The sequence below is a fragment of the Arachis ipaensis genome, chromosome B05 (assembly GCF_000816755.2).
Source record: "Arachis ipaensis cultivar K30076 chromosome B05, Araip1.1, whole genome shotgun sequence".
Taxonomy (NCBI): Eukaryota; Viridiplantae; Streptophyta; class Magnoliopsida; order Fabales; family Fabaceae; genus Arachis; species Arachis ipaensis.
In genome coordinates, this window is record NC_029789.2 from 132,495,842 (window position 1) to 132,517,456 (window position 21,615).

Here is a 21,615-nt window from a genome sequence, read left to right on the forward strand (position 1 = left end):
TATATTTAAATAATTTTTATTAAAACAATATTTTAGGGTATCCTTTTCTGCTAAAATAACACATCAAAATACAACAATAAAGGTACCGTACCAACTAGCAAGAATAATTTTATCTGTATAAAATCGATTTTTTTTTGTAAAAATAATTAAATAGTAGAAGAAATATAATTTTATCCTGGTTTGTAATTACAAGCAACAACTAACAAATATGAAATAAGTAGAATTAAACTTAGTTGCATCTATAGATCGTATACATACACCTCTCGAAGTTATATCATTTGATAATGTTTTATTAGTATTTTTATTTTATTATTGATGAAAATCATTTATCAAGATCCTTGTAAATACTTGGTGAATAATAATAAATAAAATTTATTTTCTTAAATAAATTAAAGACATGGAAAAAGGAGATGAAGGTGAAGAGCTCCCTTCAATCCAAATAAGGATCAAACCATTGGTAATGAAGCTCCTGAGATATGGAAGCCATAAATCTACCACAAACACTTATTCATGGGTAGAACTCTGAGATCCATAGCTTAGCAGCTCTATTAACCTTTGTTAGAACCTCTTTTGGACTTCAAGGAGCTCCACTCCTTCATCATCCATAACACACAAAATATATAATCAATAATATGAAATTTAAAATATTAAATAATAAAGATACCAGATCTAGTGAAGATATATATGTATAAGCAACAAGAAATAATTAATAGAGAAATATGCTCACACAAATTAAAGTTAAGAAAACCCTAGTTCTTGAGGCGCACCAAGAAGGCTTTGGCTTTTACCCTCTTTGAAAAGAAAATCTATGAGTGCAATGCATTCTGATGCCATTCATCTACTTAATATTTATATTGAAAAATGTTGGAAAGCAACGTCTTGTATATATATATATTTTTTTTTTCACCGTTACTCCTTTTTTATGGCCTTTCAATGCCAACTACCATTCCAAGTTAATTTTTTTTAACCGATTCTTACTTACCTCTCAATAATAGAACTGTGTATGTGATAATGATACCAACGTGGTGGCCAGTGTGTGTACAGATATGCTAGCTGTTTTTGTTTGTTTTTTATTTTTCCATTAGAGGAGATCTTATCATCTAAATCTACTAATACATTTAATCACCAAAAAAAAAAAAATCTACTAATACATGCATTATTTTAATGATTCTGTTTCGGGTAGATATTTTAATAAATGATTTTTTTGAATGAAATTGTTTATATTCTTTTGCCTTGTTCAATAAAAAATAAAATAATACTTTATTGCACAAAATATGATATTTCACTATTTATGAATATTATTTAAGGTAATTTGATTTTCAGTATTCGACTAAGATAGACAGAATTCAATATTTGACTAAAATAGATAGATTTCAATATTTGAAAAATTTATTTATAAATAAATAAAATTAATTTTGTATTTATAAAAATAAATAAATTTAGAAGTGATAATTTACTAGTGAGTTAATGTGACAATTTCGAATTTTTTATTTAAATAAATATTTTATTTACTGAAATAAATAATTTTAAAAATTATTATGAAAATACGTAAGATTACTTATCTCATTTACAGTGTAAACGAGATAAATTTGTATGTAAATGAGATAAGACAGTGCGTGTGATACGTGTATATTTCGTTTACAGTGTAAACGAATATCTCTTTTACAGTATAAACAAATATCTCATTTATACTGTAAATAAGATAAGATTGGGTAACGCCTATATATAGATGTCGTTTACAGCGACATTCTGGGCCTCATTTCCAACCTTTCCACTACTTTCTCATCTTTTCAATCCCTTTCTAACCATATTATTGAGTAAGACGAAGATGGCGCGCGCAGATACATGTGATTCGGATATTAATAGGCTGAACGCGATATGGCACTACGTCGGGGGCAGCCGACTTTGCGGTTAGTTTTATTATCTTGATGTTTATTTTATCTCATATGTATAGCCATGGTTAGGATACTTGCCAAGAACTAGAATACAATTCGTATCGTTAGCAACAAGTTACTGATAGGGTATAATTCTAGGAATGTCTGTAATTAAGTTGCTTAACTATCGTATACGTGTAAATTTCTGTTAAACAAATGTATACGATAGTTAGGTCAGTTTGATACGCGATGGACCTATACAAATTTTTAATAATTGTGATAATTTATTTTTTGTCAAAAGCCTTGCTTACTTCTTCCCCGGCAAGTGAGTCACGCGCTTTCACCACCCGATGCCATTGTCTCGTATCTGAGGTAAGCTGGGTTCGGTGACACGGTGCCTCTCAAGGACTTCGTCTTCCACAACTCTCTGATGACGGCATCGTAAAGCGATGGCGTTCGAAGACCCGCACGTTCCACCTGCCATGGGATGAGGCCACTATTACCCTGCAGAACATGGCGTACCACCTTGGCTACGCGCACGTGGGGAGCCAGTGGGGTGCTTTCGTGATTTCTACAGGTAGTACGGCACGAAGACATGGGAGTTGGTGGAGCGACTACTCGGTGTCAGGCCTCCGGTGGTTGGCAGCAGGGGGCGCAGAGGAATGAGTCATTCTCGTTGAAGCTGACATGGCTGCGCGACCGTGTCCGCCATATGCCTCAAATGGATGATCCAGAGACACTCTGACAGTATGTGAGTGTTACATCTTGTTACTGATCGGAGGTTACCTGATGATAGACAAGTCAAACAACCTAGCCACTACTTGCAGACTTTGAGAGGTGTTGTGAGTTGTCTTAGGACTCAACGGTGCTTGCATGGACATGTCATTCATTGTGTCTACAACTGAGGCACGACAGACATCACCGGCTGCACTCTGCTGTTGATGTCTTGGATATACCAGAGATTTTTCGAGTGGTGTCTACCTGACTGACAGGTTTTCATGTATTCTATGGCAGCAAGGTAACTATTGTTTATGTCTTGCTTGTGTTTTGAATTTGTAACTCATTATGACATTCCGTAAATTGAACTCGTATTATTCTTATAACCAGTGACAGGTTGATAGAGTTGACGCAGTAGAGCAGGGACCAGCATGAGACAAAGGGCATCCGATGGTGTCTATCGCTAGATCAGTTACGAATAGATGAGGTTAGCACTAAGATTTTATTCCCTGGCAGTTTCTTTTGATTCCTGTTATTCTTCAATTTGGAATTGCTTATAGCTAACCAAATAAATTAAATATAGTAAATGCATTGAAACTTAATTACAAATCTCTTTCAGATATGGTAACTTTTTTACTACATCGACATTAAATAATCTTAATGATAAAAAAAGTCTACTTCCATAACTTGTTTAATAATAAAGTCTACTTCCATAACTTGTAGCCATATCTCTTTGTTAAATCTACCAGCCCAGTCTGTCATCTCTTGCGACAAGCCTCTCAATACATCTATGTACCACTTGTACCCAACCTTGCTGGGACTGTAAGCGGCGTTTGTGAGGTATCGCTTGCCCTCAACAGACTTGAAACGAGATATGAAGTTTGCGGCCATGTGTCTAACACAATAAGCATGGAACGCCCTCGGAGGTTGCCAACCACTATCATCAGCCCTCAGTGCAGCCTTGATCGCCTGTGAACTATCAGAAATAATCAACAGGCCTTCCTGTGGGGTGACATGTCGTCTCATATTATTCAGGAAGAAAGACCATGACTCCGTACTCTCAGACTCCACAATTGCAAAAGCAATGGGAAGGATATTGTTGTTGCCGTCTTCTGCCACTGCAATAAGCAACACACCACCGTATCTTCCATATAAATGCGTGCCATCGACAGAAACAAACGGCTTGCAATGCTTGAAAGCCTCAACACGGGATAAGAATGCTCAAAATACTTTGTCGAGCATGCTACAGCTGCAGGCCATAAGGTGCCCATCATAGTAAGGTAAGGCCTTGAGCTCATATATTGTTCCGAGACAACAACTCTGCAGTGCTTGTAGTAGCTTCAGCACCTTATTGTATGACTCCTCCCAATTCCCGTACATCTGCAATTGCCTTTTACTTTGCCATTCAGACCTTTTTATACGAGAGTTTGAAGTAATAGCTTTTCCGAACTGCACCTTGCAGGACAGGGATGCAGATGGATGGATTGGACTATATCAACGATGGGATGACCTTGCAAATGAGGCTGCTGTCCAACTATCGATGGTCTTGGGACATGGTGGGTGCTAAACACGTATGCGCTCCACCAACCATTCGAACCTCTCTAACGAAATAAAATATTCATGGTTGAAAACTACACTAGATATAGCAATCATAAATGAGTAAATACGCCACAATTAAACTTGAACTCACCAGTATCCGAGGTTCTGTCGAAGGGCTACACGGAGACTCCAAGGACATCCATTTATAGCTTGGCAACAATGCACGTGGTACTTTAATCAGTCCAATTCAACCACTCGGTACTCAGTACTTCTGCGAATGCTGTAGTTCTTCACACCCTGCATGACTAGATCTCTGCTTTTGAATCTATGGCCGACTCGAAACTCCACCCCACCGTCTGGGTTGTAATTCTCTTCCCTGGTGTTGGAAAATGGAGATTTCTCATGCATGACGTCCAGATCCAATGTATGATAGTGACTTGGTATATCTGATAGCGCCAAAATCAGGTGAGAAGGAGGCAAAACATAGCGCACCCTGTCGCGACCGGCGTCTCGGGTACAAACTCCTCCTCCTCATCATCTTTAGAGGAATTACTATCGTTGCCATCCGCAACGTACTCTTCGTCGGAGTCTTTATCAGCCACGTCCATGTCTTCCACTGGACTAGCAACATGAATCGATGGTGGTGCAAGAGGTGGATCATCCTGCACAAAGGTCGAGTGGACAGAACCACCGCCACCAGCATCACCAACCTCGGCAAAAAGCTCCATCGCTTGTTCTGCCATGATTCTCCCATGGATGTCAAACATGAGTCACACATGCTCGTTGACCTGGAGCCAAAATAGGAGAAACAAAAAAACTCTGTTACCCACGGTGCTAGCAACCTATACCCCACCCTTCCGATCTCTTTTCTCCATAAACCAATAAGGTTGCTCAATATCAGACTCTTTAACTCATACAACGAACTTACGGGCCAAGTGTGCAACAGTAATGGATTCTCACACTCAAATATCACCTCATTGTCACTCTTTCTCATACAACAATTGGGATACATATAGACAACCATATATCCGCTACTACTGGACATTTTTGCCTATTTTTTGGAAGAAAAACGGAGGAACAGAAGATATGAAATGTATGTGGAGAATGCCAAGAATTGCACATCCTTTTATAGCTATTGAAAATTTATCTTACTGTATCTCGTTTACATTAGAAACGTTATAATTTAACACGTATAAACGAGATACGTGCATATACACGTGTCACGCGCACTGTCTTATCTCGTTTACACTATAGATGCAAGATTATCTCGTTTATACCATAAACAAGATAAGTAATCCTACGCATTTTTGCAATAATTTTTTAAAATTATTTATTTTAGGAAACAAAACATTTATTTAATTTATTTAAATAAAAATTCTAACAATTTCACATTGTGTAGATAATTGTCAAAGCACAAATTAGATTGCATTTAGACGGGGAGAAATATTAGAATTTTGTAAATAATTGAGAAAAGAACTTACGCTAAATTGATTTTGATCTAATTATTGATAAAAAGACACTAAAAAATAGAGTAATAAAATACTGGAGTATACAAGTTCATTTAACAACGTTAAATTGAGTATATCTAATTAATTTGAGTATATTTTGATTGAGTCTTTATTGTAACATTACAATAACAACGCTCCAATGTTCATTTAGTTGCATTTAATGGATTATAGTGGCAACATTTCACTTATCTATCTTCAACATGATACGGTCTCTTCTTGCTGATACCAATATCATTTCAAAGATGTTATCCAACGCAAATTTCAATTCTATATCATTGTAATTACTATAGAGGTCGAAAATGATACCCAAAATTGATCCTATTAATTGGAGTTTCTCTAAGTATCAGGGGTTAATCTAGTGGTTAGCTCATTAGTCTGCTTAAGTAAGTATCAGAGGTTTGAATTCTGTCTTGTGCATGCAACAACCTTTTTGTCAGTTCAAGCCTTTAAATAGAGCTCGAATTCACGATGGATTAAATCTGTCGGGCTGAAGAATAATGTGATAAATCCAAATAAAAGCTTTGAATTAAACTTATCTAAAAATGTAATTTTAATAAATAAAATTGATCCTTTCAAATTTCAAAATCTAAATAAATGCACTTACTTATAGATTACCTGCATTAATTAGGTATTTTAGTTCATGAAGTTATATTAGGTATCTTGGTTTGTAAGTGAAGGAACGTGTATTAATGCAAAGGGCGTCACTACTGTGTAGAACTCTAGTTTATCTACATGTGTATATGGACATATGTCCAGTGCTGAGCGTGTCTTGGAGCTTCACGTGGAACATTAAAGTAAGCGGTCGTTGATGATGTAATTATTGAAAATAATATCAAAGGTAACACGTGGTACATTAAGGTAACACGTGGCATAGATTATGGTCCTTTTGTTGGGCTTGACTTCATAAGTTGAGTTTGATGATGTACATGTTAAGCTTTGTGATTGTAATTAGCCCATGCGAACATACCTGGGTATCGATTATGTGACTGACATGGATAAATTTAAAAACAAACGCTCTGGTAAAAATCTTCAGGTTATGTAATAATTACTGTAGCAATGCCTCCCGTGAAGCGATGACCCACCATAAAAAACACTGCTTGTCCTGTCCCTTTCCAATAGTTTATCTGCCTCCACAGACCGATGACTCAATGCATGCCTTCCTCGAGTGGGTGAGTAGATCTAACAGATGTTAGTACTTCTTCCTCCAAATTGATGGCAATCTAAATTCCGACATTTTTTCAAAATGGGTATACCTTTGCATCTCTTCAAAACTGAATGTTATTATTTTTCATTTTTTAAATTGAAGAGAACATTACTNAAATAAACAACAAGCAAGCTCACATCATAAACTTTCTCTCTTCTTATGGATTCCCATCAATCAGATTTTGTCCTCTAATTATTTACGGTTCACGCAAGAGAACAAGGCTATGAATGAATAATACTTCGATAGTGTCCCTCTACACATGTAGAACTAATTTTCTGTCTACACAGTAGTATATGCCTAATCGAAACAGACCTAAGTAGAAGAAAGAGGGAGCATTTGCTCCCACAAAGATTTTGATAAAAAAATAATTATATATAAATATTAAATTGTTAACATTTATCTTTTTGTCATATTATGTTTATCCCTAAAATAAATAAATCAACTAACAAAATAGTAATAATTAGCTTCATGATACTAGCTAATTAGTAGAATATGTCTTAGAATATCAGTCGTTCGTTTAAGTAAGTGTCAAGAATTCAAATTTTTTTTATGTAAACAATAATTTATTGGATAAAGAAATTTAATTTACCCATGCTAAGATACCTTAGGACATATAATTTATTAATATACTTTCTTTAATTATTTCAGTTTTATTACCTTCTGTGATAGGTGCCACATTCAAAGGGCCTTTACTATCTTAATTTCGTTTTGACTTCATTAAGATTATCTACTAGGTAAAAACCAGTAACTTTTTCTAAGTTTTTATATGTTGAATTTCTTAATGTGGCAGATACTTCTAGTTATGCTAGATGTTGGAACCAACAATCAAAAGCTACTTGAAGATCGTCTTTGTGAGTAAAATCTTTCCTGCCAGAGCTTTGTTTTCTTGTTTAAAGCTTCCGTTTGTTGATTAGTTCATCCTTACTTTGCAATTATATTTAGAAACTGCTAAGACCATACCAAAAGCTAGCATGTGAATTAATCTTAGTTGATCTTGTGAAAGGTATTGGTGACTGTTCTGATGTCATTTTCATGTGATAGATTTAGGACTTCGACAACCAAGGTTGGAAGGTGAAGAGTATCTATCAATTTGTGGATGAATTCATGGAAGCTGTTCATGCTCGATGGCCAGGCCATTGTGCAGGTTTCTTCTTTCTTTCTTTCTTTTTATTCTTTTGGGCACATAGCTGTTATCAATTGTATAATTAAATGGTTGTGCTAATTTCTTCAGTTTGAGGATTTCCAAATGAAGTGGGCTTTTGAAACTTTGGAACGATATCATAAAAGGTTTTGCATGTTTAATGATGATATACAGGTGAGAAAATGATTTAAGACTTTATTAATCAAGAAAATCTTGAAGGTTGTTATCTACTGGACTGTTTTATTGAAGTAGCTACCGAAACTTAATTTTTCCTTCATGTCCTTCAGGGCACTGCTGGTGTTGCTCTTGCTGGAATATTGGGATCTGTAAGAGCCCAAGGTCAGCCATTGTCTAATTTTGTAAACCAAAAGATAGTTGTGGTTGGAGCTGGAAGGTAATTGCAGAACTTATTATGATCAACCTTAATATTGGGTGTGTGATTTCATTTTGTTATTTCATCACATTCATTATAGATTAGCTACTTTTGTGTCAAGAACATTTCTTCCCTGGCTTGCAGTTCAGGGCTTGGTGTTCTGAAAATGGCCATCCAGGCAGTTTCAAAGATGGCAAGGTGCAGTAAAACAGCTGCCAAAAGTCAATTCTTTTTTATTGATAAAGATGTATGCTTTCACATATTTACTAGCTTTGTCAGTTCTTTAAGTTGTAATGCTTGAAACTATAACTGTTTATGATCGTAACTATAATAAGATACCCAATTTTGATTTTGATTGATCTTCTTGTAATGCTAGTATTATTTTTACTTTCTTTTTCCATCATATTGTTTGTCTTGATATGACTTAATATAAAATGCTGGAATTATAAAATAAATAAATGTGTGCAATCAAGTGTTGGATGCTACTGTTTTGTATTTGTATTTAGTTGCATTAATCCTGATAACAATGCCAATTCTATATGTAGGGTCTTGTCACAACTGATAGGAATAATCTAGATCCAGCTGCAGCTCCATTTGCTAAAAACCCAAGAGACCTAGAAGGGCTCACTGAGGGTGCTAGTATAATTGAAGTGGTAAATTTAAAGGATTCATTGAGTGAAACTCTTTTCTGTCAAGGGTTATGTTATGATATTGAAAACAATTATTTTGGTATAAGATTACTTAACCATCTACCTATGGTGATGCTAATCTTGAGGGTCACGCATAGTCATATTCATACATCAAAATTGATTGTTGAACATATTGATGTTTAGGTGAAGAAGGTTAGACCACATGTTCTCCTTGGTTTGTCTGGGGTTGGTGGCATTTTCAATGAGGAGGTAATTATCTTGTACAATTCCACTTATATCATGTCCTATCCATGAGTGAACTATATTAATAATATTTTTTTTATTTATATGTTAGAATGCTTGGTGTTCTGTATGTGTTATTCAGCAATTTCTTATTTTAATAATTGTGATTAAGCTCAGGTGCTTAAGGCAATGAAAGAATGTTTCAACAAAACCTGCCATCTTTGCCATGTCTAACCCTACAATGAATGGTTTGTTTGCACAAGGCTTAATAAACTCTCACAATTTCTTAATGTAATGACTGTTTTTAATTTTGACATTGTCGTTGATGTACCTGGACAGCTGAGTGCACTGCTATTGATGCTTTTAAGCATGCCGGAGGAGATATTGTATTTGGAAGTGGAAGCCCTTTTGAAAATGTAGATCTTGGTAATTAGCTCTCATTCGTTTTGAGTTGAGGCTTCTTGTCTACTTTACATTTTTCCTTAGCTGTGAAGAAACGTCTGATTAAAATTTTATGCAGGTAATGAAAAAGTGGGTCATGTAAATTAAGCCAACAACATGTATCTGTTCCCAAGGTAGGACATGCTTTCAGCTTTCTTGTGTCTTATAAATTTTCATGATCATTCTTATGGTTGGAAATATTGATTTATTCTTTTATTTTAAACTTTCCATTTTAAAATCGGTCTAGGATCACTTTTGTCAGGTGCTCGGCTAATAACAGATGGAATATTGCAAGCTGCTGCTGAATGGTATGCACATGTTAATGTGGACTACTTTTATTAGCATTCATAGAAGTTTGGCAAAATCTCTTTATTTGATATTTATAGCGTTGCATTCTAGAATTCACTAAGCTGCTAAAACCTAAAGCGATTAAGCATATTGTCCTTGTTTTACATGCTCAAACATTTATCTGTTCGCTCTATGCTGTAGACCATTTCCGTGTTTAACCCGTGATCATTTGTGGCATCTTCTTGCATTCATGATGACATGACATTCAATCTTTTAAAATAAAATACTAACAATATTGTCTTTCTTACAGCCTTGCTTCATATATGTTAGAGGAAGATATCTCAAAAGGAATCTTGTATCCATCCATTGATAGGTAATATTTTGGTCACTTGGTATATTTGATTTTTCGTTTTTGCTTTGTTGATTGATTGCTCTTATAGCTGATATTATTGGCATTCTCTGATCAATACTTGTGGTTGCTGTAGCACTCGAAATGTAACAGCAGAGGTTGGTGTTGCTGTTCTTCGAGCAGCAGTTGAAGACAACTTGGCAGAAGGGCATGGTGATGTAGGGCCTAAAGAACTTGCAAAGATGTCAAAAAGTATGTGAAATCTTTATTTACACGCTTTATATGATACTAGTTGATATGCTATAGTCTGCAAATTAAATTATTAAATATTATTATTTATTATGAAAATTAGTTATATGATTAGTAGTAGAATGTTTAAGTAGTGGGTAGTTTTAAGTTGTTATGTGTATAGAGAAGTTATTAGAGGTTAGGGACACGAGCCATTTTTAGCATCAGAAATTGGACACCAAATCTTAATCCCCTTTATATATGTAATACATAATACATGATAGTTTTGCATATACTATCTATGTTGAATGAGTTGCCGAAGATTAACAGTTAAAGTTTACATCCAAATATGGCAAATTAAGTTATTTGTGATAAAAGAGATAACATACTTCATGTCACACAGCATCTTATTTTGTATACAATGTTTTTCCAAACTTGGCAAGGTGTTGAAGTTCTAACAAAACTTGATATTTTGTACTATTAGTCTTTTAATACCCTATTTTATATTATCAAGCCTTACCAGATGTGGTTTACGCTGGTTGCAGGACGAGACGGTGGAGTACGTCGCAAGAAATATGTGGTACCCTGTGTATTCTCGTCTTGTTCATGAAAAATAGAAGTCCTGTCACTCATGTACATTTTTTTGAAGACCCTGTGCAAGTGCTCTCTATTTTTTGCTGAGAAATGTTTTTGGTATTCATTTTGCTTTGTATGGAGTCAACACACTTACAACTTTCTATTATTGGGTTGGATATGAGACTTATGTCATGTGTTATGTGTATCACATATTTCATCCAATAATAGAATATATATCAGTTTTGTGTGTGACACAGATGAGCAAGAATAACACATACACATCTTTCCATTCTCCAAGTTTAATATGTATACCATATTTTGTGGTGTTGTATACTACGTATCAGAGAAGCATATGCATACTAATTATATATCAAAATTTAGGCTGAAATACAATCCTTTTTCTAGAGAGATATATCAGTAATTTGAAATCTTTTATTGGTATTATTGCGATGTAAAAGAAAATGTTCATTATCATCGATAGTTTCAGGTAATGGTAACAATATCAATGCTATATGTTGGTAAATATTCTTGAAGGAAAAAGTTAAAAGAATGATTTTAGGATGCAAAAATTTTAGTCTTTCCATCCATTTTATGTTCTATGTCGGTTTCAGATTAATATCAGTATTAGTAAATATTCTGTCAGCAATGATAGAATGTTACAGCCATTTGCTATCAGCAATGAACTTAAAACTTGAGTGCATTTTCAATTCAGAGTCAAATTTTTTTGGAAATATCCTCTGACAGAAAGGGCTTATATGTATAAACAACTTTTTGAATCTTATGATTATAAAAAGTAAGGCTGTACACGGGTACAAAGAGAGAGAAGTTTTCATCTACAAAGACTTGTTTCTCTATTCTGCTTTGAGGTTCTACGAAGGGACCTATTAAATGCTGCTGAAAAGTTCTAACAGTCCAAAATTATGTTGTCTATTATTATTTAGCTTTTCAATTGTTCACTTTTTTCTTTCTTTCTCCTTAAAAAAAATCAAAACCGATACTATAATTTTGGAAGTTAAATGAAGAATTTAAAACAACATGCATACTTTTCAAAATTGATGGTCTTATTGAGAATTGTATAATAGATAGAATGTTACATTATACATTGGAAGTCCCACCGAGTTTTTATTTATACTGAAGAGAAAAATAGAACCAATGAAGAGAAAAATACATCAAGTTCGAGTTGTCAGATGAAGCTCAGGTCTAATTATTGAATGGGGCTATTAACTCTCTATTTCTGACTAGTTTCGGCATCTCTCTTTCCTTTGAAGTTCAGCAATATTGGTATCTCTTAGAACTAGAATACGGAGGATATTATTGACTCTCTTCTTTTAAGTTTTTCTTGATTCTTGAACACAATTTTTATTTCTTTTGGTGCTTTGCACCTTTGAGTCTAGCCGTGACTCTAAGTGTTTTGTTTTCAAGTATTACCACCTGATACATAAACACCACAAGCACTTAACTGGGGGAATCCTTTTGATTCAAATTTAGCTTTGCTTAAATTCCCAGACAGTGGTGCTCAGAGCCTTGAGCGTACTCTTTAATAGCTTTGGGTCACGACTTTAAATGTTCAATCTCAAGGATTACTTGACACTTTCACACCACAATCATATAGTTAGGGAGAACAACTCTTTTGAGCTTTTTAGGCCAATTTTCGACCCTCCTAACCATTGATACTCAAAGCCTTGGACCTTTTTCTTTTTCGATTTTCTTTTTTTTTTTTTTGCTATTTCTTTTGCTTCAAGAATCAATCTTTTTGATATTTCAGAGAATCAATAATACTTCTCTAAATTCTTGTACCTCAAGAACCAATATGCCCAACCCCAACATCAAGTATGCTCAGTTAATTCATACATTCAGAGAATAAAGATAAGGTCACCACATCAAAGTAATTAGAATAAGTCATCATGTAACTCAAGATCTTGTGTATTTTACTACTTTTCAGACCATTGACAAACATTTTCCATGTGATGCAATGCCAATGAACTTGTAGTCCTCTCCTCTTCCAGAATCTTTTTTGTTGTAGCTCGGGAGGCTGGCACCTTGGGCTCTTCTAACCATTTCCACACATTCAACAAACCAGTCCCATCTCCAGTGAAAAAGAGTCCGCCAGGGCCTATCTCAAAGGATCGAACTTCTTGTCTTGTAAATAGTCGACCTCTCTCTAGAAACCTGTAAAAGCAGGCACAGTAAGTAGCTACAACAGTAAAAAAAAAGCCCCGTAAAAGTAGCAAGACAAGTAGATGAAAGATTTATCATCACTCACGTTGGTAATTCATACATACGAACTGAATTATCTTTGCACGAGCAGAACAATATTGGCTTGGCCTCTGCATCAGTCATCCCATACAATCCAAGAACAGCCTATAATAACAAATAAAATAAAAATAAAAAAATGAATTGGATAAACCAATCACCTCCTTCTTAAACAAAATTAAAATATCAGCTTAAAGACATATTTGTGAACAAACGTTAGTGGTTGAACAACTTACAATTTGGTCAGTGTGAGTATATGTCACTTCTAAAGTTCCCTCCTCGGTGCACACCCAAACATTGACTGTGCAAACAGATGAACCCGATAACAAGTAATTGTCCCAGCAAATAAGCGATGTGACAACATCGGTATGCCCGTTAAGTGTCATTGTGCACTATAATGTATCAAGGTCCCAAACCTGTAGATAGCAGGGTAACAAATTGCTTAGCTAAAGGGGAATAGTGTGCAAATTACATGAAGCATATAAATAAATAAACAAAAACACTACCTTAATGCTATGGTCCATGGATCCAGAATAAAGCATCTTGTGACATCCAATAGCAAGACAAACCACTGGTTTACTATGACCACTTAGTGTTGCAACCATTTTGAAAGGAGACTCAAAGCTGCATCTCCAAGCATAAATAACACCATCCTGCAATTTAAATAGATTATTTAAAAACTAATGGACAACAGAAGTAGTTGAAATGTCATAGTTCTAATCAATAGCAAATGGCTAACTATAAACAAATCTTAAATCACTGCAAGGTAATTTACCTCTGGTCCAACAAGGAGGATATCATTGCCAACATTCAAGAAAAGGACTTGCCCTTTAGGTCTATCAAGAGTAACATCTGCACCCGTCTGAATATTCCATGCCTTAACAAAACAACCACAATCAAATTATAAGTTTACGGTTAAAGCTCCTATACATAAAATACCATTATTACAATAAAACAAAAGAGGAATGAAGTATGGGCTTACCTTCACAGCATTTTTCACACCGACAAAAATCCATGGGCCCTCAGATATGAGTGAGGTAACTTGAGAATTAAGATGGATCATGTTAACACAACGGCCAGTGTTGCAGTCCCATGCCCGAACTGTGCCGTCAGTGCTACCATAAATAAGTTTGTCTGAACCAGCCGGCAGTGCAATCCCAGTGATTGCCTGTCAACAAAATTTGAATATTATTTTAACTAGAGTAAACATTTTAGAAATAAATTTCCTTGCCCTCAAACTTATTTCAATTGCAGTATTCACTTACCAAGACAATTAACTACAGAATTAGTTTACCAAATACACTAAATTGAATGTACTTTCGTGTGTTCATATCAAATAATAAAAGGTGGAATCAAACATGTATATACCTTGTTGTGTTCATGAAGCTTTGCAAGCGTACCTATCACCATAAAACCATGAATGCAAATTCTGACACAAGTCACCATGCACACAATTGTCAGTCATCCAATATTTGCAAATACTGCGTGATTTATCTACAGAAGCCTTAGCAACAGTGGCCACATCTTCCACGTCTGCATTCTTTTCAATCAATACAGCCTTTTTTTCACACTTTCTTGGCTTCTCAACAGATATAGCTTCTGGTCTGCACTCAACAGCCTTTAGTGCACAATTTTCTGGCTTCTTGAAGGCCTTGGGTGCGCAATTATTTATTGCCTTCTTAGCAGAGGAACTGGCCATCTTCTCAACGGACAAATCGGGCTTCTTCGAATGCTTATATGTCGTATTGGCATTATAATATACATTGGATGGCGAGGTTGGTAAGCTATGTGAAAATCAACAAGGATTTCTGTTGCATCTCCCAGCTAGCCAATACTTACATGTTAGTGGTGTTGTACGACGGAACCGTTCAGTCCTCCTTGTTGTTGTTATATATAACAGCCATGATACTACGAAATAAAACACAGTATTTCCATCAATAAGACCCTTCATTGCTCATTAATCTCTTCCAAAACTTAAACAACAACCCAATTAGAAGAAGCTGCAGAATCCATTCCCTCATCAAAACCCAAATTCTGTTACTCCACTTCTCCATCAACCCAACTTAACACCACTTAAGTAAAATAGAATATGAACACTAAGGAAGAAAAAAAAGAAATTCCAAACAAGGTAACGTGCTAAGAAGCAAACCTGAATTAAGAGTAGAATTGAGTTCGAAAAGTGCAATAAAATTAATAAGAATTAGAATCACTGAATTGGAGTCAGAGAGATTCAGCGAAGATGAGAGTGCAAGAGAGTGTTTGTATAATAGTGTAAAGAAAATTGGATCACGTCCTTTATTTATAGATTTCGTTGACATAAGATCAGAAATTAAATTAAACCGAAAAAAATCAATCATCAATAAATATTAAATAGTATCATTATGAGACTCATTTATAGTTCGAAATTGATTCTGTTACATTTTTTTCTAACTGATTTTTCAATACATAGTTACTGCAACATATACATTTAATTATATAAATATAATAAAAATATCTTGGTTCAATCATTCATCGTATATTTTTTTTATAATACTTTAATTTTAGCATTATTTTTATGTTTTTGTCATTTTTACATCGATAAAAATTAGTTTATATTAAAAAAGATTTTAAATCTAAACTAAACATTCTCTTTTCCAAATCTACACTATCCAATCCTAACAAAATTCAAGTGCACTTAATTTACTCGTGATCAAAATCCTATTCTAAAAACATTACTGACAATTTGATAATGAAACAACTAAGTTCTTTTTTTCTTTTTTCAATCTAATAAAAAAAATTATTTTATATATATTTATTATTTTTATTATTATTGATATTTAATTTTGTTTAAACGTGTTACTCTTTTTTGTTCATACTAGCAATTTACTCTTACGTTTACATGCTTAAAATAAATAGAGATCATTATAAGGTAAATGTAAACTTTATTTAAATTATTAATTGGTGTAAAAATAAAGGAATATCATTAGTGTTCAAAAAAGTAATATAATGTAATTTAATATAAAAATATTATTTTAATTCTTAACGTTGAAAAATAAAGTATGTATGTAGAACAAATTCTCACCTCATGACCAATAGCACACAATTTTTTGGCGAAGTTTCAATTTAGTGGTAAATTTGATTAATGGTTAATCAACTTTGTCACTATTATTTAATATATAGTAGGCAGATATATTCATGGCAATTGGCAAGTGTGTCGAATGACATATGCTTAGCAGTATCTATTTGGTATGATTTTCTAAATGTGGACCAAGACTTTTAATCAATTACAATTTTTGAGTCGGATGGAAATAATACTTATATAAGAGATTTTAACGATTAAATTACTCTAGATTCAAGAAATATAAAAAATATAATTAGATAACATATTTTAAGATTGTGTTTATTTATAGATATGAAACACTAAAATAAAAATATAAAAATAAAATCTAAAAAACAGACAATATTAAAAATAAAAATAAAAAATAAAAACACAAATCAAATACATTTCAAATATGTGGTTAGCCTTCTATTTATAGTGTTTAATGAAAATAAATAATGAGGACCAAGAGGGCTCATTTTTTCCATTATGAATTTGGTATTGGAGTTGTGCAATGAAATGGATGCATGACCAAAATTTTCACTGCTATGGAGATTGGTCAAAATGTAGGTTACGTTTTGGTTTTCTTTTTATTTTTTTTGTTAAGAGAAATAGACAAATGCAGCCTGCGTTTTGTATTTTAAAATGTTTTTATTTTTTTTTAAGCCCAGTCGTAGCCTACATTTTGCTGTGGGCATTAAAATTCTTTTTTTTTTGAAGTAACAAAACGCATCTTACATTTTACTTTTATGTGTCAGCTTTTTTCATAGAATAGCCAAAACGCAAGTTGAGTTTTATGGGCTGTCATCTTTTTTTTTTAAATACTAAAAACGCATGTTGCTTTTTGTTTAAAAAAATATATTTTAACCAAGAGTCCGGCCTATAAATACGAAGCAAGACTCTCATTCAGCTTGCCTCACTCCATTTCTACTCATTGTATTCTTCTTTCTTTTACATATGCCGTAGTTCTGAGTTTTTTTGGCAGTTAGGTGTATCAAAAAAGTTGGATTAGGTGAGGTTGCAGTTATGGAAAATATTGCAAATTTGCGAGTGTATTATAACGGTGAGGTTATACCAAACACACATGAAGGAGTGACTTTTGTTTGTGAATGTCTGTTGTCATTTGTTATTCCATGTACTATGAGTTTTGTAGAGTTACAAAATAGACTTTGTAATAACATTCAAAGCCACATTTCGAAAAGGGTGAGCAACATTTTATACAGGAATCCTGTACAAGTATTTTGTGGGCTGATACAGTTTCAAATGATGCCCATCACTGATAATGCCAGTATGCAGCAAATGTTATGTATTTATCAACAAATCCGATTTCATGTGCCGATGATCGAGCTGTACGTTGAGTTCGAACAGCAGCCAGGGTTGGGCACGGTCGGCGAGGAGGTCAATGTTGATGAGCTCGGGGATATAGATTGGGAAGAAAATAATAATGATAGTGAAGATGAATTCGAAGCTAACTATGAAGTCGATGACAAAAACGATGACGGAGACTTGGCAGGCAATCTGGCGGTGCAAAATGAAGTGAATGCAATTGTAAGCCAGCACCCGTTTGGTGTTCCGTCTTTTATGCGGACTCTAGATCTCGAAGCCATGCATTCCCCGGAATTTTCTGAGTATGCGAATACGGGTATGTTATGATTATTAACTCAAGTTTCCTATAGTGCTTACATTATTTGCCCTGTCTGACTGATGGTGGTGCGCATGTCGTAGGTAAAGGCAACGCTGTAGCAGAAGATGGCGAGTTTAGTGTCGGAATGGAATTTGGTTCGAGATAGTCGGTGATATCTGCAATCAAAAGCTACACCATCTCTAGAGGAGTTGATTATACTGTGTATGAGTTTGAGTCACAAACATTCTATGCGAAATGCAAGGGGTATGGTGCACGATGCGACTGGCTTATTTGAGCTACCTTGATTCGAAAAAAAGATTGTTGGGAGATCAGGAGATACAATGGCAAGCACACGTGCACCGTGGGCACGATTTCACAAGATCATGCCAAGTTGGACTCGGACACAATTGCAGATGCCATTAGGCCGTTGGTCGAAGCATACCCCTCGATAAAGGTGAAGTCTGTTATCGCAGAAGTTCAATCTAGGTTCAACTACACTGTGAGTTACCGCAAGGCTTGGTTGGCAAAGCAGAAAGCTGTCGTAAAGGTTTTCGGTGATTGGGAAGTTTCTTACCAGACTCTGCCAGTATAGTTGAAAGTAATGACGGTGAAGATGCCAAGGTCTCGTGTTCAAATTAAAACGCTCCCCGTTTACCGTGAGAGTGAGGAGGTTTAAGGTGTAAGAGTTCTGCACCGCATTTTTTGGAACTTCTATCCGTGTATTGTAACATTCAGATACTGCAAGCCACTGGTGCAGGTTGATGGCACGCACCTGTACGGAAAATATAAAGGTGTACTTCTGGTAGCTGTTGCACAAGATGGGAATCAAAACATTGTGCCTATTGCATTTGCGATAGTCGAGGGCGAGATGGCAGACGCATGGGAGTTTTTCCTAACCAATTTGCAGAGATATGTTGTTACCATTGATGCTGTGGGCATTATTTCTGACCGCTATACCTCTATCGACGCTGCAATAGCTCGCAGTAATGGTAAATGGTCACCACCAAGGGCGTGGCACATGTACTGCATCAGGCACATCGGGTCCAACTTCTTGAGGAGGTTCAAGTCTCCATATTTGCATAAACTCATGGTGAACACAGGTATTTCAACTCGCTGTTATGGTTCTATTCATAGTAAATTTGTGGCATCTGCTTATGATTAAATGGTTTGTTCAACAGGCTATTCTAGGATGGAGCAAGAGTACAACAAGAACTACCAAAGGCTTAAAGAGCGGGGTGAGGCATATACTCAATGGTGCGATGAGATCGGTGTTGAGAGATGGGTGTTGGCATTCGATGGTGGTCATCATTGGGGACATATGACGACAAACTTGGTATAGTACATCAATTCTGTCCTGAAGGGTGCACGTAACCTTCCTATGACCGCCCTTGTCCGGTCAACTTTCTATCGGCTGAATGAGTTGTTCACTCGGAAGAGTACCGAGGCTCATGAGCGTCTCCGCAACGGATTTACGTATTCAAAATTTGCAACGAAGAGAGTGGAAGAAAGCTTTCGACGTGCAGGAAACATTGTGGTCAACCGGTTCGACAGGCGCAACGAGATGTTTGAGGTTCGCGAAATGTAAGATGGTACCATTTACACAGTTAACCTTGCGCAACGACACTGCGACTGTGGCCATTTCCAGGTCGAGCGACTTCCATGTCGCCACGTGCTTGCATGTTGTGCTAACCAGCGTCTTGATTGGCAAGTGTACGTGCATGATGCATACAAGATGTCTGAAATTTGCAAGGTGTACAGAGGCGAATTTGTTCCGATGGGTGACCCATCTACGTGGGATAGATACGAAGGAGCGAAGGTGATCGCCAACTGGACATTGAGGGGCACGACAAAAGAAAGACCGAAATCAACCCGCTACTTGAATGAGATGGATTCGCGGGATATGCGTGGTCCTCGCCGGTGTACTATATGTGGACGCGAGGGACATAGCCGCAGCAGATGTCCTCAGCGCGCAGGTCCAAGCTCCATTGGAGGTCATTAGTGGTTAAGCTTTTCAATGTAACTTTGTTATGAGCTACTTCACAATTATATGTTACTTTTTTTTGTAACCTCGTTATTTAATTTTTTAGAGAACAAACATTTAGTCTCAAACAAAGTTATACGAGAACAAAGCTAAATATGTCATAATAATAATAATACTGAACAGAATCATCTAAATATAAGATATGACACTGAATACAAATCTGAATACAACACTGAATACAAAATCAACTACAACAGACTACTTCCTCGGCGCCTTCTTCGAATACAAGGATGTGATGTATTTGTCCGGAGGCGCAGTCTGTGTCCGTAAGTTATACGGATGACCTTGAGACACACCGGCATCCAGCCCACTGCCGACGTCAGTCCCACCGAAATATGTCATGCTCGCACCACCAGTGTCATACAAACCGGAGCCACTCATCCCTGGAGCACTCGCTCCACCAAGATCATACCAGTGCTGCAAGTCGTATTCCAGGTCAACCTCTTCCTGCTACGGGTACTCATTCAAATCAAACAACTGGAAGCGTGGTGGTGCGGAAGGACCGGGCGGATTTACATGCCCCGTTGATTGATCGAAGTCGAAGTCACTGGCATGATCTGAATGGTGCGACGACCACCAGACTGTTGAGATGTAGCAGGTCCTTCCTGCGGTGGCGTCGGAAATAGATAATCTGTATTTCACAAGACCTGAGAGAAGCTGATGGTGTCAGATCCACCCAACGGACTAAAGTGACCCTCGGCTGGAATTACCAGCTGTGGTATGTAGGGCTCAGGTGCCTGAACTGGTTGTGGTTCCGATATATATAGTGTCTGCTGCTGATATGCCGGCCACTGCTGTTGCTGTTGGTCGTAGGTCAGATTCTGAAACTGCTGGGCATATGCCGGCATCTAATACTGGTGCTCATATTCCGGGACCTGATAGTGGTGCTCATATGCCGGCACCTAATTAACAATTAATTACAATTAATAGTAATTCATGATAATAGATAAGTCTAAACAATAATAATTAATTATAATTTAAAACGGTAAAAATTAATAATAATAATAATAATAATAATAATAATAATAATAATAATAATAATAATAATAATACTTGAAACTGCTGCTCATGAGGCAGAACTTGCTGCTGAGGGTCAGCTGGTTTTTCCTGCTGCTGCTGTGGTTCATCGGTGTCAACCTCTTCACCTACAACTTTATCTGACAGTCGCAGGTGAACCCCATATTGCTGCGTGTACCACTCGTAGTATACTGGGAGAGGATGAAAGTCAATAATCTCCTCGCCTAACTGCAATATGTTATAGCGATTAAATCTCCACCTGTTAACCCAATGACTGTAAATCTCTCCCCAGTCATGGTTCTGAGCTCCTATCAATCGCTTGCAATGATCACGACCAAGGTCGAACGCCGGGCTTGGTGAAAACTGTTGCATCCCGAACTGTCGTCTGACTCGATCTGTCGGATGCCATTCTATGCACTCGAATGACACTAGCGGCGACCGGGTGGAGCACATAACCATTAATTTTGTATTATTAGAAAATAAATTACAATTTA

At 35.9% G+C, this 21,615-nt stretch overlaps 1 protein-coding gene, 1 long non-coding RNA gene and 2 pseudogenes across 2 annotated transcripts; 2 read left to right on the top strand and 2 right to left on the bottom strand.

Moving 5' to 3' along the window:
- On the bottom strand, nt 403-869 carry LOC110262552. Its single transcript, XR_002347245.1, has 2 exons — nt 728-869; nt 403-593 (listed from the first exon to the last, which is right to left on the bottom strand). It is a non-coding gene; the product is annotated as an uncharacterized LOC110262552 (long non-coding RNA).
- Nucleotides 7,514-11,518, top strand: LOC107641160 (annotated as a pseudogene).
- On the bottom strand, nt 12,847-15,012 carry LOC107641161 (annotated as a pseudogene).
- On the top strand, nt 18,665-20,062 carry LOC107641163. The gene is made up of 5 exons (XM_016344667.1): nt 18,665-18,733; nt 18,821-19,163; nt 19,242-19,396; nt 19,499-19,633; nt 19,709-20,062. The coding sequence occupies exons 1-5, from the start codon at nt 18,665-18,667 to the stop codon at nt 20,060-20,062; spliced, it is 1,056 nt and encodes a 351-aa protein (XP_016200153.1).

Bases quoted from the DNA above. Each gene is read 5' to 3' on its own strand.
- LOC107641163 (XM_016344667.1), top strand. From the start codon at position 18,665: ATGACGGTGAAGATGCCAAGGTCTCGTGTTCAAATTAAAACGCTCCCC. The intron at 19,164-19,241 runs GTATTTCAACTC...TTTGTTCAACAG, and splicing joins TAAACTCATGGTGAACACAG to GCTATTCTAGGATGGAGCAA. The intron at 19,634-19,708 runs GTTCGCGAAATG...GGCCATTTCCAG, and splicing joins GGCGCAACGAGATGTTTGAG to GTCGAGCGACTTCCATGTCG.